This window comes from Eleginops maclovinus, chromosome 18 (genome assembly GCF_036324505.1).
Source record: "Eleginops maclovinus isolate JMC-PN-2008 ecotype Puerto Natales chromosome 18, JC_Emac_rtc_rv5, whole genome shotgun sequence".
Classification (NCBI taxonomy): Eukaryota; Metazoa; Chordata; class Actinopteri; order Perciformes; family Eleginopidae; genus Eleginops; species Eleginops maclovinus.
Window position 1 is genome coordinate 15,645,085 of NC_086366.1, and position 16,978 is coordinate 15,662,062.

The window sequence follows — 16,978 nt, forward strand, 5'->3', positions numbered from 1 at the left end:
TAGGGCTTTATAGTGCACTCAAAAATCCACACATAATGCTAATGTTTCATAAGAGTCCAAAATGTAAAGTCTTCGCCTTGCCTTGACCACGGACAAATATTGTTCTCATCTACACATCTCTTAAATTTGTGACTGCATATTGCACGCTTGTCCAGGACAGCAACCCACTGTCATGGCTGGGAACAAGCGGGTGAAAAGTACACTGCATTTTATAATGTTATTGCTTCCAGGTGTTTACAGTTATCTTCATTCATGATATTATTGATTCAATTAAAGGTTATACCTGAACTTTGCACAGCTAGATATATTCACCTTTTGTCATTGCTATTTGGGACTTAAAGTTGTTATTTAGTCCTCCAGACTGTGTCTGCCAACTTGGTCTCTTTGGATATTTAGTGTTTCCTCTTCAAAGTTCTCTGACAGACCTTGTGATGTGATATTGTCTGTTTTTACAGTAGACAGAACCTGTTTAAGTGATGTATGCCCAGGGGGACAGTCCTGACGTGGATACAGTACTGTTAACTCTGTTTACAGCAGCACCCTATCACTGTTTGACAAATGGGAGCTGAGGTTGATCCCTACCATTCACGCCATCACCCTCCCCACTCAGCACTTCAATGCACAAGCAAAAATAGACATGACTTTTTAAAGACAAGCTACCTTTTTTTCTGCAAGACTGCAGACTGTTCTCTTTTACTCTTGGCTGCATCGACTTTCTGTTAACAAAAAAACCCACAGTTTCCTACCCCAACTATGGCAGCTGTCCCAGGGTTGGGCTATTCATTTATTGCATTTACATACAGTGCTGGTGGAGCAATTCAGCCCACCCTCACTGTCAATATATTTGCCTGACAGTTGGAAGTATCAGGCAACAGTGCTTACAGAACATCTACACATCAAAGTTTGGAAAAATGCTCTATCTCCGAACACTCGTCAGACAGCAGAAGAGAATGTTTTAGTCTGTCGGGCTGTCAGAGGCAGCCATGTGAGCAGCAGGCTGGAGGCTTGAAGAAAGGCAGCTTAGAAGCTGAAGATTTCACCATGCCTGGTTTCCTGGACTTCTCTCATCCCTTGTGATTTCATCCTTTTAGAATTCCAATTTATCCTCAGCCTTGAAGAGTAAAAGCGGCCAGGATGGAGAAGTTTTATAAGAAATAGATGATTTCTTTGAGGTGGAAATCTGGTCTTTTCCCAGTGATGCCAAAGACTTTTTTTTTTTTATTTAGCTGAAGGTATAACCTAAAAAGTTTTAGATATGGAAATATTTAATTGGTTAAAGATCAAACATGTTGATGAATACATTCACTCACTTACTTGCTGTTAGTTTGATGAAAACATCAATATCATTTTAAGTCTGTTAGTTAAAAATGTAGTAACTGTGGCCAGGATTGTTTGCTTTACACTTCTAGTACCACTAAAGTCGAATAATCGAAGAATTTGACTTTTGCCAAGGTAAGATGAAGGTAACAGTCTCCTGGCAATTCATTTTTTATTCTACTTCAGACTTTTGGATAGAGCCATGTTAGTTATTTTCCACTACAAACAGTCTTAATATCTAGGCTAACCAATCTCCTGGTTGTAGCCTGGTTTCATATGTACCGTATACATTTAAGAGAGGTATGTATTTTTCTCTATCCCCTCTTGGCAAAAGAGGGGATAGTTGTTATTTTTTTAATAATCCTTCGAGTTTAATGTTTAAAGAGTCATCATTGTCCTAATGTCCGTTTCCTGCAACAGTCAAGCTGATTGAAGGCTGTAAATTGCCTTTTAGGTAGAAGACAGTGTAAGGGATTGTCTGTCTCGGTTAACTCATGCTTTCCATCGAGTGCTTGGAAGGGCTCCGGACTGCTGTACTCCTTAGTAGGAATGAGAACAAATTTCTTTATCCCACCCGACTTGAACTTCTGAGGCCTGGAAAATAGGCTTGTGCATGGGCTTATTGTAATAAAGGGGAGTTCAAAGTCTGAGTTTTTAGAGTCCTTGCAGAAAAAAGGGAAAAGGGAGTAGCAGAGATTATACAATGTTGCACTAAATCCTAAAAATGTGCTGTACTGTCAAGATGTATTTATCCTTCTTTCAATGTATCCATCTTTTAAAGACAATCTAAAGTGTTCTTTCACACCATAACTTGGAGGCTACTTTTAATGCAAACCATTGCATCAGAAATCGATTTCATGCTGTAAAAAGCAAAGCTTAAACCTGGGAGTTCAAATGGAGAAGCCTTCCCTCGTTGGAAAAAAGCATGCAGATGTTTTTAAAAAGCATGAATGAAATTATTATAATTTTTTTTTCTGTCTCCAGGTAGAGCCACTCTGCATGGGAAGGCCTCCCTACAGATCGTCCCAGTGCGCTCCGAGGACCAGGGCTGGTACGAGTGCAGGGTCCTGATGCTGGAGCAACAGTACGACACCTTCCACAACGGCAGCTGGGTGCACCTCACAGTCAATGGTGAGTCACCTGCACACAGCACACACTCTCTGAGCTGTAAACGTATGTGTTTGTAGATGTGAACGGAAAAAATAGAAAACCTGCATCATTCAAACTCAGGTTTCGTATATAAAAAAAGAAACACCTTTTTTTAGGAAAATATGGTTATCGAGGACATTTCTACCTTGATCTTCTTTAGGTAAAATGTACAAGCACAGGTAATACTAGTCAACACTCCTGATGAGCTTATAATTATTATAACTATTCAGCTGTTGCATGAATCATGATGAATATTGTATATACAGTACATATGTTCTGAAAATGTACTTATTTTGATGTTGAGCAGAACTGTCTAATTTGCATTATTTTACATTTAATTGCCGTCCTCCATTTAGTTTTAGCTAATGGTAATGATGTTCTTTTTTAATCAGTCGTTGAAAGTTTAATATTTCTTTAAAATGTTGGGTCAAATGATTATTAATTAAATAATGATTTGTCTATTTATCCATTAATCAGTTGGCAGGAAAGTACAACAATATTTTGATGATTGACTGAATATTTAGTGTCTCCTTTATTTAAATTCAAATTCCTCTTGAATTGCTGGATTTGTACTAAAGCTTCATGTACTCTAATGCACTCCTTTCTAGTGTCATAAACTCACACTTTACTTCCAGTTTACTGCTGGACACAGTTTTACTGTTTGCTCTGTTTCACTGTTTTAGCAGCCACATTTGAAAAGAAGACCATTACACAGTGTTTTACATAGTCCCTGCTGCTCCTTATCAAAATGCCTTGCTGTAAAGAAGGGAGGCTGGTTAGAGGAGAATTGATTGTGGCCTGTTTAAGTCGGTTCCGGCAGGGATCGTCTGTGATAGTCTGAGAGCTATCAAACTGATGACCAGGCAGAAAAAAATCTGCACCTTTGCATTTCCCAGGAATACCCTAGTGGCTAAGAGAATCCTTTGTGAAGTGTGTCCTCACATCAGCACCAGAGACTACAGAGACAAGACACCTTTGTGTTTCATTTTTTTTAAGCCTGTATCTGTTTCATGTGAGGAATGCATTTTAAACCGATATCAGGCAGTTTTGCAGAAGATGTCATGAGTAAATGCGTGATGCAGCAAAGGTGCAGCAAAGTAAATGCATGCAGTACAGTATGCCTCAATTTATTACTTGGATTTCTTAGTTGGCATTTCTACAACGGTTTAATATTTGCTAAACAGGCAAAAACTGTTCAAGCCAAAATGTCTTGTGTTAATTAATCTTCACAGGTCTCCAACTTCTGAGAGCTGTAATCCTCTGTGTTATTAGAGAGAGACTTTGTGAGCAGACTGTCAAAGTCATTCACATGTATATTTTTGGCACTGTGCGAAACTCATGCATATTCGATTGATCATGCATATGTTTTACAATGGATGCAGCTTTTATATTTGAATAATGATTATAACGCACTGTATGCTAAATAAGGGGTACAAAATAACATTTGTAAAGTCTTTTGCACTGCATAATGACTTTAGAATGAAAAATGCTGACGTGTATAAATGGTTATTATCAATGCAGAACATAATGTTTTCTTTTGTATGTGTTTGTGTGTTAGTACAGCACACACACTGAAAATGACTTTGTGTGTGCAGCGCATAACATCAACATCGACATGAGAGCGTCTCATTGTGTGTTTGTATGCAGCTAAATGAGGTCTCTGTCTGCCTGTTGTAGTTGAACAGTGAATAGTTCCCACTCTGCCATCACCTGCATTCTCTCGTGATGTTTGGTATTTGGGAACGTCTGTGGGCGTGCGTGGGCGTGCATGTGTGTGTGTATCAATGTCTTGTTGTGTAGGTATACTGCATCTCTGTAGCTTTCCTCATCAGTATTCCCTCTTGACTTTGAATGCTCCCTCCTTCTTCTGCTGCTTTGCTCTACTGTCAGGCTTTTCAACAGAATTGGAGCTCTTTGGGCTGTAGCAGAACTCATAATTAATATCCCTGAATGTCATATTATATGTGGCATATTAATTGATGCCATTTTACATGATCTCATGTGTCCAACTGTATAGATGCATTGAGGATGCACAGGATACTTCAAGGTGTTTGACTAGTACAAATGTTTAGTTAGTAGGGGGCTAGTCATATTTGACAGACAAACAGACATTTATGGAGACATCAAGAATAGCAGTTGTTCCAGAGTCTAGATATCCAAAAGGGGATTTCATATGAAGACTTTATGCTCCTGCTGTAAGCTAAATGGGTGTCTGTGAGGGAAGCAGGTGCCATTTTCGTCTGGCCACCACACAGAGACACTAAGGGCACCCATTTCCTTTGGCTGTTGGTATTTGCATACACTCCTCCTTTGAGTTCCTGTTGCTGCTGGCCTTAACTTCCTGCCAAGCGGACAGGGAATTGGTGCCCACTCAGTGGCAGGTGTCAGATGGCAAGGCCTTGTGCCCGAAAAAAGACACTAAGGCCACTTTCTTTCTCTCTCACCGCCCCCCCATCTCTTCCTCAGCTCCTCTCTGTAGTCATGTCTCCTCTGTCCTTCCTTTCTCTTTTAAGCATCAGCAAGCTTTCAGGAATAGAAAAAACATCAGCGCAGCAGCGTTTTCAAATGATTTAACCATTAACAATGAAACATAGGAACACCCTGTTCTGTTTAGTGATGGACTGGCATTTAGGACCAACTTGGTTGACCCAATTGGGGCCTAAATGCCAGCTCATCTGTGTCCAGCTCCATATATTCCCCATGTGTCTGCCCTTGTCAGTCACTAATAGCCCTATCGTGCCACAAATGGAGCCCATCCTCAGGCAGATATGGGACCCAAAGATTCAGATTTAAATAATAGTTGTTGGGTTTTTTTCACAAAAGTGACAAGTGCTCATATGGACCCAGGTGTCAGCCAAATAGTGTTGTAGAAATGTTCCCAATCCAGTATTTATACTTATGTATGCTATGTTTGTACTTATACAAAATGATTGGTTGGCATCAAATTTGTAATTTTCCATGTCTGTCAGCTCAATGGCGACAATAATTAATGGCTCAAGTGTAACAATTGTGACACATTGGCCTTCTCAAAACAGCAAAATGTAATGTAGTCTCACAATAAAGTAAAGGTGAGTACCTTGAGTGTGCTGACGTTAAACGAGGGGTGGAAAGTCTCCTTGAGGGCGTTTTCCTTCTCTCTTCAACACTTTACACTGAGACACACCATACGTTTGAGGCTTATGATGTGAAATCAATGAAACATGTGTACGTTATGTAGCCATATTCTCTTAGGAGTAGAGACAAGAAAAGAAAAGCAAAGCAAGGGAATGAAATGATGCAGACACAGTTTTGAGTCATCGAGCAAACACCTTGTGACTGTACGTGTTTGCCGAATCCTGCATCTTAGAGCAGCATCCAGGCCACCTGCTGATGAGCTGTGTGGTCTACAAAGGAGAACAGTGGGAGTTCAGGATCTTCAAGCATCTTGTCATGTATATAATTGATGAAGATCACTGTAAGTAGGGCGAGAATGCAATATATTTTTTTGTAGAGCAACTCCCAGGTTTCTCTGCCATATTGACACTTTCTCTGTGATAAGATGTACCTGAAGGTGGGGAAAAAAGGACCTGCTGTTGTCACCACCACGTTTGCTAAAATGTCCTATTACCTGACGCTTAATCCCTTGAGGAAAAACTGAAGTAGGTTTAGAATTAATAACAGCACAGTGGTGGACTTAAGTACTTTAGTCAGGCAAAAGTACCAATACCCCTATGTAAAAAGTCCACTCACTTACAGCTGACTTGGTGCTTAAAGTATTGAAAGTGATGCAGGTCGCTCATTGATAATGATGCATCATGATGCGTTTATTGTAGCTGTTGACCCGTCAACTACATGAGCAAGCAATACATAAACCAGTCAAGCATTTTATCTCCATTAATCTACTGTATCATCTAATGTCATGAGTGCAGGAGAGTGAGAGGGCAGTATGGACAGGCAGATGTCTAAACGTGCTAATTGGGCGATTTGTTTACTCAATGCCAGGTGCTTGTGTGCAGTTTGAGGCATGGCAGCACTCCCAGCGGCGAGCAGTGACCCACTTGTATATCTGTGCCTTTTTCCTCTTTAACTGAACACTGTGCCAGTATTTATAATCAAAATAATATGTTGCAACACTGAAAGCAGCTGGCGGAGGAGACTACAGGTTATTGGCCTGGAGTGCTGAAGGTGGTGAGGAGATCCCTTTCAGGCTGTAAAAGAAACTCAGAAACATCAGGTGGAATTTCAGTGAAGCTGCTAAGTGGGTTTTAAGGTTTTTAAGAATAAATGGCAAAATGAAGGGATAAATGTCACCAGAATCCCTTTTCCTGCGTGGGGGAACAGCTGATTTAGTATGCACCACTTGCTATCTGAGAAACATATGTGGGCCAGAATCATGCACATGATGAGAGTTGATTGTTTCCTAGTTTGTCCTACGGGCTAACGACAACAAAAAAAGTATTTTTCTGATGCACCACTCCAAAAAAAAGTGCCAAAATGTAACACAACACCTCAAACTAAGGTCAACTATGACTGTTTGCGTTTTACATTTCTTGACCATAGAAGATTTATTTTTCTTTGAACATCATTTTTTTATGTGCAGTTTTTTGTGATGTATATAAAATAAAGCAAATCTATCTATAAAGTTAAGTATTTTAGCATCAAAATATAGAGAAGGGTCGGCCCATTTAATAAAAAAAGAGAATCGATCCAATAGTTGTAGAACATTTTCCCCCAGGATCAAAGTATGAAGTTCCCCACACTGCATTATGTAGATCTGCCAGCGTGGCTAAAGATATATGAAAACAGACAATATCTCCAACTGAAGACAACACAAGACCAAACTCCTAAATGCAGTTTCATGATTTTTGAAAAGGATCATTATACTGTTGTAATGATTCCTGCTTTCCCTTTCTCCACAGCCCCACCGTCATTTACAGCAACGCCGCCACAGTATGTGGAGGCGAAGGAAGGGGGAAGCACTCTGCTCAGCTGCTCTGCCCAGGGAAATCCAAAACCAATGATCAGCTGGCTGAGGGAGGGGGAGGAGCTTGCAACCAACGCAAAATATTCAGTAAGTCTGATGATGAATCATTTTAATAACTGTGATTTATGATTATTATAAATATAGAATCAGGGTTTATGCACAGATGGTGTCATTTGCTGTGTCCATCTGTACTGTAAGTATGTTATGGAGGATTATTTCACCCACTATTATTAGCCTGTCCTGTTGTGCAGCAAAACATTCTAATTGTTTTGGAATACAATATCTGCACAAGTATTATTATTTTAAGTGTTGATATGTCTCAGGGATGAAGACCTTGTGAATAAGATAATTTATTGAACTTTTAACAGAGATTTACTTATGATTTTAGTTGACAACAAGTTAACATTTTGAGCCTTTGACTGTAAAGATAACAATCAATGACTGTAGTGGCTACACTGTCACACAGGCTCCTCCTGCTTCTCTGAAAAACTAAACCTTGAATCACTCAAACAACGTGAAGACTGGCAGCTCAGCTCACATTTCCGAGAACCTCTTTATTGTCTGGTGATGCATGATTTGTATTCCCGTGGATAAACTCCCAAAAGAAGACTCTGATGCCATGACAAGATATTTCTGGCTCGGCCTCAATGTGGTTAGATAACAGTGAAAGGTCTCAAGTAACATACACCTTCAATAACAGAACATCAGGTGGTGTATTGTGGTGTTAGTTGCAGAGAATCAAAGACATTTAACACACTGTTTCATTGTAAATGACTCAGAAACACCAACAGCTTCAGCAGACGATGATGCATCGCAGCCTGAATAAAAGGTGCAAATGTCACTTTATCTCAAGTGGAAAATCTTTTGCTCTCTTGCTCTTACTATACAACCACAAGTACTCTATCCACCTACATGTGTAGCTGTAGAGACTACTTGAATGCAATAATTTCAAATAATTCTTCTATGGATTAGTAGAGTTGGGAGAAATACTCAGATCTTGCACTTGAGTAAAAGTAGAAGTACTGAACTCTAAATGTGACTGAAGTAATAGTATAAAAGTATTAGCATCAAAATAAACTTAAAGTACCAAAAGTAAAAGTACTTATCATGCAGATGCATTACAGAATGATATGTTTTGATTATAATTATTGATGTATTAAGGTGTTTATCAAAGGTAAATACTGCAGGGTAGCTTGTGACTTTACTCCAGGTGTAACTTAAGTCTTGTTTAAGTATGATTATATTTCAGATCATTAGTCAACATTCTGACAGTAACTAAAGGTATTAAATATACGGTGTGGAGTAAATGTTCACAATTTCCTTCTGAATAAGTAGTGGAGTAGAAGCATAACATTTAAATACTCATGTACTAGTCCCTTAAAATGTACTTACTTAGTTACTCCCCACCTCTGCAGATTGGTATTCTTGCAAAGCAGGATAAGAAGTTGTATGAGGTCAACAATCAAATAGCATACTATATGAATAAGTACAAGAGCATTGAAGGTTTTTTTTCCACAGGTTATAATAGTTTTTGGAAGATTTTTGAAAGATGGATGCCTCCTTTCCTTTCCTTTGCCTGCATGCCTTCTACATCGCATATGTCCCTGATATAGCAGTCTGCTGCTATGAACAGTTTCCAGCTGTCTGCTTGATACAGGAAGTGACAGGAGCATGTATGGGAGCGTCTGTTAAAGGCCTCTTCTTCCTTTACTCGCTTATTTCCCCTTTTTCGTCTGCCTCTAGTTGCCTCTTTTTAACACCATCCCCTCAGTGAATGATTAGACAACATTCTGATGCATAATTAATCTCCTTCTCCTGCATCAATATTACATTAGTCCTAATATGAATGTTAGACTATAAAAAAAATAGCTAGTGAGAGCCTAATGCCATACTTCACTTTCACAGACGTGATACACTGAGAAATATAAAAAGCAGAGCTGTCGTCTTCCATTTGGCTGCTCAGCACAAGCCAGAGCCGTGTGTGTGTGTGTGTGTGTGTGTGTGTGTGTGTGTGTGTGTGTGTGTGTGTGTGTGTGTGTGTGTGTGTGTGTGTGTGTGTGTGTGTGTGTGTGTGTGTGTGTGTGTGTGTGTGTGTGTGTGTGTGTGTGTGTGTGTGTGTGTGTGTGTGTGTGTGTGTGTGTGTGTGTGTGTGTGTGTGTGTGTGTGTGTGTGTGTGTGTGGTAAATTTGCTAACCCACATGATTGGATCCATGGAGACGTCATGGAGAAAGGCAGGAATGTAACGGACTGGGTCCTCCTCTCTTTACTTTACTTTCTTTATTTGCAAGGACAAAAGAGTGCCGTAAAATAAAGATACTTACCAAAACAGTGGTGCATGAGAGGATGGAAACCGAGGTGAGCTTATAAAGGGTTATCCCCATAGTGTAATCAAACAGGCATGCAGAAAAACAACAGCAGCCTCCCGCTGTTTCACAATATCGGTCTTTTTGGATGTGTCAGTGAAGTGGAACATAAATTGAGATTCTGCCTTCATCTCATGCTTCACTTTATGTACTGCTTCTTCTTCCCTCTGTCCTCATCTCCTCCTCCTCCTCCTCCTACTTTTCTTTAATCCTCTTCCCCTCACCTTGGATTGAGTTCATCTCACAGTACTGGAGTGGACTGATGACCGCATATCATCAGATCCTGTTAAGTTTCTGCCTCTGGTAGTCTTCTACAATCACTGCTGCATGTGTGTAAGGATTAGATTTTTATAGATTCAATGCAAAATGAAAACCCAGGATTTAAAAAATAAGTATAAATGTGGGTTCAGAGAGAAGGCAGGGTGAATTTTAAAGGAGGCGTGTTTGCAAAGTTTATGCAAAAATTGCATTATGCAAACACTCCAAGGGCGTTGCAACCTGATTCGAATTGAGAATAAAATGTGCACGTGTATTTGGGCTCAATCCACTTCATAAGCTCGCAGAGACAAGGAAGAAGAGATAGACTGCAAGAAAACAGTCAGGACAGAGTAGAAACAAAAACATCTCCCCATACAGCATGGCCTGTTTGTTGCAAAAAAGAACACATCTGTACAGTAATTTTTTCATTGGACTCGTATAAATGATCTGCAAGGCATTGTGGGATTCCAGGCGATTTGGAATTGACCTGCAATGGGACAAGTTTATGCAAATGAATGCAAAATTGGCCCGCCAGCTGTGCATTTTGCCCAAAATATGCAACTAAAAAAAGCAACACTGCCGGTTCAAAAAGTATAGTTTGTTTGTATGTTCATGGCTCCATGGCCTCAAGAATTACAAATAAAAAATGCACAATGAGTTTGTGTTTAGCGTAAGAACACATCTTTTACATTTAACATTAACTCACCCTTCCACATACATGATATTTATTATACAAGAGTCCACAGCACAGAAGGATTTCTCAGTGTGAGAAATAACATGCTCCTTAAATGACAGCAGCTCAGTAAAGCTTACAGGTACTGTTTGTGAAGGAACAGAAAACATGCAAAACCAGAATGTAGTCACTGTTAGCATGTTTTAAAAGGAAGAACATTTTTAATCAATTTAATCTGAACCTTTTTTCTAATCAATAAAAAGTGATTTCCGAGCCTCAAGCGGATGCCTCACCACACACCAGTGTTTAGTTTACACTCCTCTCACGCTCTCAGCAGGCCTCACGTGTCGTATGTTACACAGCAGTGATGCACCAAGTGTTATCTTGTTATGGTGATGACACAGTTTGCCAGCAGACTGACAGAAGTTCAAAGTTGCTTGTGTTGATCTACACGCAGCACTTCTCGCCTGTAAAACAGCTGAAAGACAGATTGTAGGAGCCTAAATGCAGTTTGTTGATGTTTTGACTTCAACAATTCAGTTCATATTCAAAATGACAGTAATTAATAAATGTGTCATTGAGTTAGAAGGAATAAGAAGGAATATTTACAATATTTACAGGTTTAAGTTGTTACAGTTCATATTTACCGTAATGTGTTAAGGTAATTACTTATTCATGTTACAAAGGTGTGTGGATAATATACATGCATAATGTCTCATTTACATTACATCTGTAATATTTGGAAATATGTGCTGTGATTGTGGCATCTTAGTCACTGTGTGCCTTTTTAATTTATTTTTGATACACTCATGGGAGGAGTTTTCGGGGTTAATCTCGGGTCAGTCAGGAAATGCAAGAGTGGAGCCACAGTTTTTTTTTAACTCTCTCACCCTCTCTCGGTTTTTGGAATAATTGTATAACTTTGTAAAATGACATTCTTTTCTGTGCTTATTTTTCTTGGATCGAAGTAAACAGTTGAATTTACCGAGTTGTCCTGTAGATTACGACGAGGGAAATTGTTATGAGCGTCGAACTAAGGCTTCAGCCATTGGAAAGCTACACAGATGAATAGGAATAATTGTGCAGGCGAAGCCGATTCCCCCCCCCCCCCCCCAGCTGCATGAATGGACAGACTACAGCTGTGTGTGTGACTTGAATGGACAGAGTCTCTCGCAACCTGTTGCATAATTTATTAGGGTTTTTCTATTAGGTTTGGTTAATGTGTTTCTTCACCACTTATTGGTTCTCATCAGTAGCTGCAAACAGGGACCCGCAGCAACATGGAGTTAGACGTTTCCATGGTTACAATATGCAGGAATCAGACCTGGAGTTAATTAAAGCATTCATGACTTTGATGTGTTTGATGTGTTGGAGAACAGACACGCCACAAAGTTAACTTAAAAGTATGGGTGTTGTGTTGTTATGATCAGTGGGAGATTGCTCACATTTATGGTACACTTTTATAATATTTTATTACAAATATTATACTTTTTGTTCCACTACAATTAAGATTTTACATACAAAATAAATAGGAAATCTGCTGTCTTATATTCACTGACAGCAGCGTGTTAGTAAAACTCTGAAAGGGACACATCATCCACATCGACTACGAATGTAAACACACTTTTCTAAGACATGTTTATTTACTCTAAGTAACCTTTCCAATGCAGTGCTTTTGATTGAATTTGAGATTAACAGTGTGGTATTGGTACCTTGACTTAAGTAAATGATCTGAGTTAACATTTATTGTCTAGCCCTGCCACTGGTTTCCTTGATTGATCCATTACCAGGAAAAATATTCACATTTTAGAAACTTGAGTCATTGAAGTTTGAACACTTTTGCCCAGAAAAATAAATAAAAAACATTATTCGATTAAAGCAGATACTAGATGATCTCTCACTTGACTTATCATTGGACCTCTGATCTGAATATATTCACCCCCAACCTGAAACCTGCTGTTTACAACATTATGTGAATGTTTTTCATCAGAGTTTGGGTTTATATCTGTTTCTCCTGCATGTCACCACAGGTGCATGATGGCAGTGTCACCATCCTGGGCATCACGAGAGATGACAGAGGGGCGTACACGTGCCGGGCTTACAGTGACCAGGGAGAGGTGCTCCACACTACCCGTCTGCTGGTTCAAGGTACTGTAGAAATGAAACACACTGCAGCAAGGCACTTATATTACAGTTTATTCATAAGGGTTGTTGACAAATGTATTTGCACGGATCACAAGACTTTGAAATTAAAATGTTCCCTACACTCCTCCTCAGGCCAAATATTGCATTTGCATCGCTGAAGTAGTTGTATTATTTATACTTGAAGGCATTTAGTGTAGCAGCATTGAAAAGCACAGCCTTGCAACTCTCTGGTGCACTGATGTATGTAACACACCTTCTGAGTCGGTTTCAGTCAGTCAATAGCTCAGTCTGGAGCTTGTGTGTGCATGTGTGTACATCCATGTGTGTACAGCAGGATCTGTCTGTGGGAGCATCACTGTCTGTCTCCGGTCCATTAACTAGGCTCTCTGCTAGACACAGATCAGATAGATGGTTGTGATATCAGCCTCCAGTGTTCTTTCTCTCTCTCTCTCTGCCTCCTGATAAAGCAGGGAGTTAACACTGTGTATTTAACAAGCAACGGAGCATCTCGCTCCTATGGTAGAGTTAGCGTAAGATCTATTTTAATGTTTGACTTCTATAGGTGCAAACAGATAGGAGGTATTACTCTGCTCTTTGTTCCCCGTATAGTAAATGCATGTGCACGCACACACACTGCAAACACACATTAAAACATCTTTGTGGTGTAACCCAGTAGATAGTGTAACCAGTGATGCGTGTGATGCAACTGCATAAAGTCTGCAGGCCTCCAGTGGAGCCGCTAATATTATGATGCCCTCCTTTAAACCACTACACACTGCAGCAGTGGTGTTCGTGTGGATTTATGGCTTTCTATGTGCCTCCATCATATCAAAACTGGACAATATTACATGTTCATTCATATACATTACTATCTTAAGCAGATACAAATACAAGTTCCCTGTAATTAACTACGAAACCAAAAATAATGTTGTGCAGATAATTCTAAACACAATGTGGTTATTTTTTATCTTCACTTTCAACATTCTTGGCGTATTGGACCATTGTAGGCAATGTTGTAAAGCAATGGGAAAGATACCTTTATTGTATTACAAACAATTGGGTGAATGGAAGGACGAAATGTACTCTATTTGCAAAATCGTGAGGGAATTATACAATGTATGTATATATATATTATATTTAAAACATCACATTCATTATTCTGACATTATGTGAGAAAATAGTCCTCACATTATCAGAATGAATCAAGAGTATAACAAGAAAACGTTTTTATTTGAATGTACTGTATATTATGGTTTGATTGTGATGATTGCAGTACATTAAAAGGCTGCGATTGATTGTGTAAACGTGACTGCTTTTGAGAAATAAAGTATTTTATTTTGTTCTAAATGTTCAATTGTATAGACATTATTATTTTTATTTTTGTCTGCAAAAAGAAAGGTTTTTTGTGTCTTGTTTTTTTTTTATAACTGGTTAAACCAAAAAATGTAGTTCCAATCTTTTTTTCAGATTTTAAATGTTTCTTTTATCTAAGATGTTTGTTGAGGATTTTTCCAATATGGACAAACTTTGCTAATGTTTAAATGATTCGGTTTTTTCAAACCTAAAACTGAAAACAGAGAGTGTTCCTATCATCAAAGTACATTGTTAATAAATTAGTCTGTGGGGAGGAATAGTTTGTTTACACACTGGACAAGGTTGCAGATACATTGGACAACATATAAGCTACAGTGCCCTTCAAATTGAGACATAGAGGAATAATATATGCGTAAGAACACTTTTGAATATTGGAACCTATTAAAGAAGATCTCATAGTGCTCCTTGATTTGATCACACAATGTTGTAAGATATTTCCCATTTTTCAACAACAACAACTTGCATAAATTCAGTGGGGTGTACTGTACACAACCGACGTACATGCACCAGAACATTGATATTTTTCACCTCATAAAAGCTTTTTTAGTTAAGTAGAGTTTGGATGAACATTTGGCATGAAAAGCGCTGTGGAATAAAATGTCGGATACGATTTGGACTCAGAGCAATAACAAGCAGATATCTGAGGAGTCATGATCCTCCCTCTTGTGATCTGTTTTTAATTGTTATGTGAGACACTCGCACAGTGCCGTCAGTGGTCCAACCTGATGCATTAAAGCTGTGCACGATGAGAGGAAAATAACCAGAAGGCTTGTATCTGGGCCCACTCATAACAGACAGCTTACCTTTCATGGCTTCTGCAGTTTTATAGAGAGTTAAGAACAAACCTAGAGCGCCTCGCTGATGAAAAGGTTACAATGTGAAGCATGCACAAAGCTCCAACACAGACTACTATTAAGGTTACACAAGCTGCCTACACACTGTATTTCACATCATACTGTGGTGATATATTGTAAATATTACATAGTGTGTGTTCTTTCTCACTTTTGTTCCTGGAACAAATGTCCACAATCCCATCCACAGTGAAATCAGAAAAGGCCTGCATATAGTTCAGTATGATTTTTAAGATTTAATAATACTTTTCATCCCTTCAGCGACCTTCTCTACCGTCACTCTGTTAAAGTCAACCGTCAATACGGTAAAATCTGATGTTATTTTATTGTATGTTTGTGGAAATGGTTATTTTTGTTTCTTTTTCCGACATGTTTTTAATTAAAGTCAGCTAAATCCCTAGTGATATTTCAGTTGAAGTACAGTTGCATAATGTTTGTCGACTGGAAGTTTTATGAAGAATGCACTGCATCACACTGTATGTGACTGTTTTTCAAATGGTCAGTAAGTTTTTTTCTAAATATATCTATTCAATTTTAAATGTTTTGATTTTACTGTCTGAATTTTAAATGTTTTGGTTGTCTCAACCCCACTGTACACTACATGCTCAACACCAGACGACAGACAGCCGCATTTAGCCACTAGCTGGTGAATATAGTGGAGCATATTTTCAAGACTAAAACAGAAGCTTAAATTAAAGTAAATATTTGATTCGCATCCAGCAAGACACCAGATGCATAACTCGGAATAAATGCTAATAGGGCTCCATATTAGCCAAATTAGCATTCAAGTTGTAAATTAGCCAACATGTAAAGCTTATCCCCCCCAAAAACAGTTTTTGCCGCTTTAGAACATAACTAGTAGTTGACAACTACAAACTAAACACATTGTTTCTCTCTCTCTCTCAGGGCCTCCATACATCGTCTCTCCACCAGAAAACGTCACTGTAAATATATCCCAGAATGCACTCTTCACCTGCCAAGCGGAGGCGTATCCTGGCAACCTGACCTACACCTGGTTCTGGGAAGAGGATAATGTCTACTTTAAGAAGTAAAGTTATGATCAAGTTCACTTCTGTACTGTAGACTACTGTAGTACTGTACTGTCAGGGAAACATCTTAAGAACTTAAAGGCTTGTTTACTGGCAAATTACCACCCAGGCTGCATTTATGTGAGACCTTTGTGATCTGAGTGACATTATGTGTCTCTGTGCTGTGTTTTGAGTTTGTGTGTCAATATTCATGTGTGTGAGTTCCGGTGTCCTGTCCTACTGCAGCCCCAAAGGCAGTAAGAGTTTGCCTGGCGGGGGGTTTGTCTGGACAGTGCCAGGGCGCTCTGATGACAATATCACATGACTCAGGCCTTGTGTCATCATATGCCTCTCATGCAGCGATGCTTTGAAGCACAGCCAGGACCTCCACAGGCAGGTCTTTAGAGGATGAGAGGGCTTTACAGCGGAAAAGTGACAGAACAAGTGAAAAGGAAGGACAAGTGAACAGGAGTTTGACAGGCAGCGAAAACAAAGTGTCTAAAGGACTTCCACAAAAGACGTGCACTGAAATGTCTGATCTAATTTTAAACTGCGGTCATGGCGTCATCTTATTATTTTTAGGAGAGGTAAGATGAGGCGGGTTTAAGGCCTTACTTTGGGAGTAGGAATTTAAAACGAAGTAACAGAATCTGTGAGTTTTCTTACTTTATATTGTGTTTTTAACTCCGCCAAGGAGGTAATGGTTTTGGCTTGGTTTGTCTGTCATCAGGATAACACAAAAAAAAAAGTGCGATTTAATGAAACTTGGTGGAAAGGAGCACAGGCCGAGAAAGAACCAATTACCTTTTCGGAATGGATATCATTCACAGGGCGAATACACACATGTTTAGTTACCA

The 16,978-nt window shown here is 39.1% G+C and overlaps 1 protein-coding gene across 1 annotated transcript in view; it reads left to right on the forward strand.

Moving 5' to 3' along the window:
• igsf9ba (immunoglobulin superfamily, member 9Ba) overlaps nucleotides 1-16,978 on the forward strand; it is a 54,066-nt gene that overhangs the window by 16,619 nt on the left and 20,469 nt on the right. The window contains 4 exon segments of the mRNA XM_063907860.1: nucleotides 2,302-2,448; nucleotides 7,365-7,516; nucleotides 12,754-12,871; nucleotides 16,000-16,141. Of these exon segments, the coding sequence (XP_063763930.1) occupies nucleotides 2,302-2,448; nucleotides 7,365-7,516; nucleotides 12,754-12,871; nucleotides 16,000-16,141 (559 nt within the window).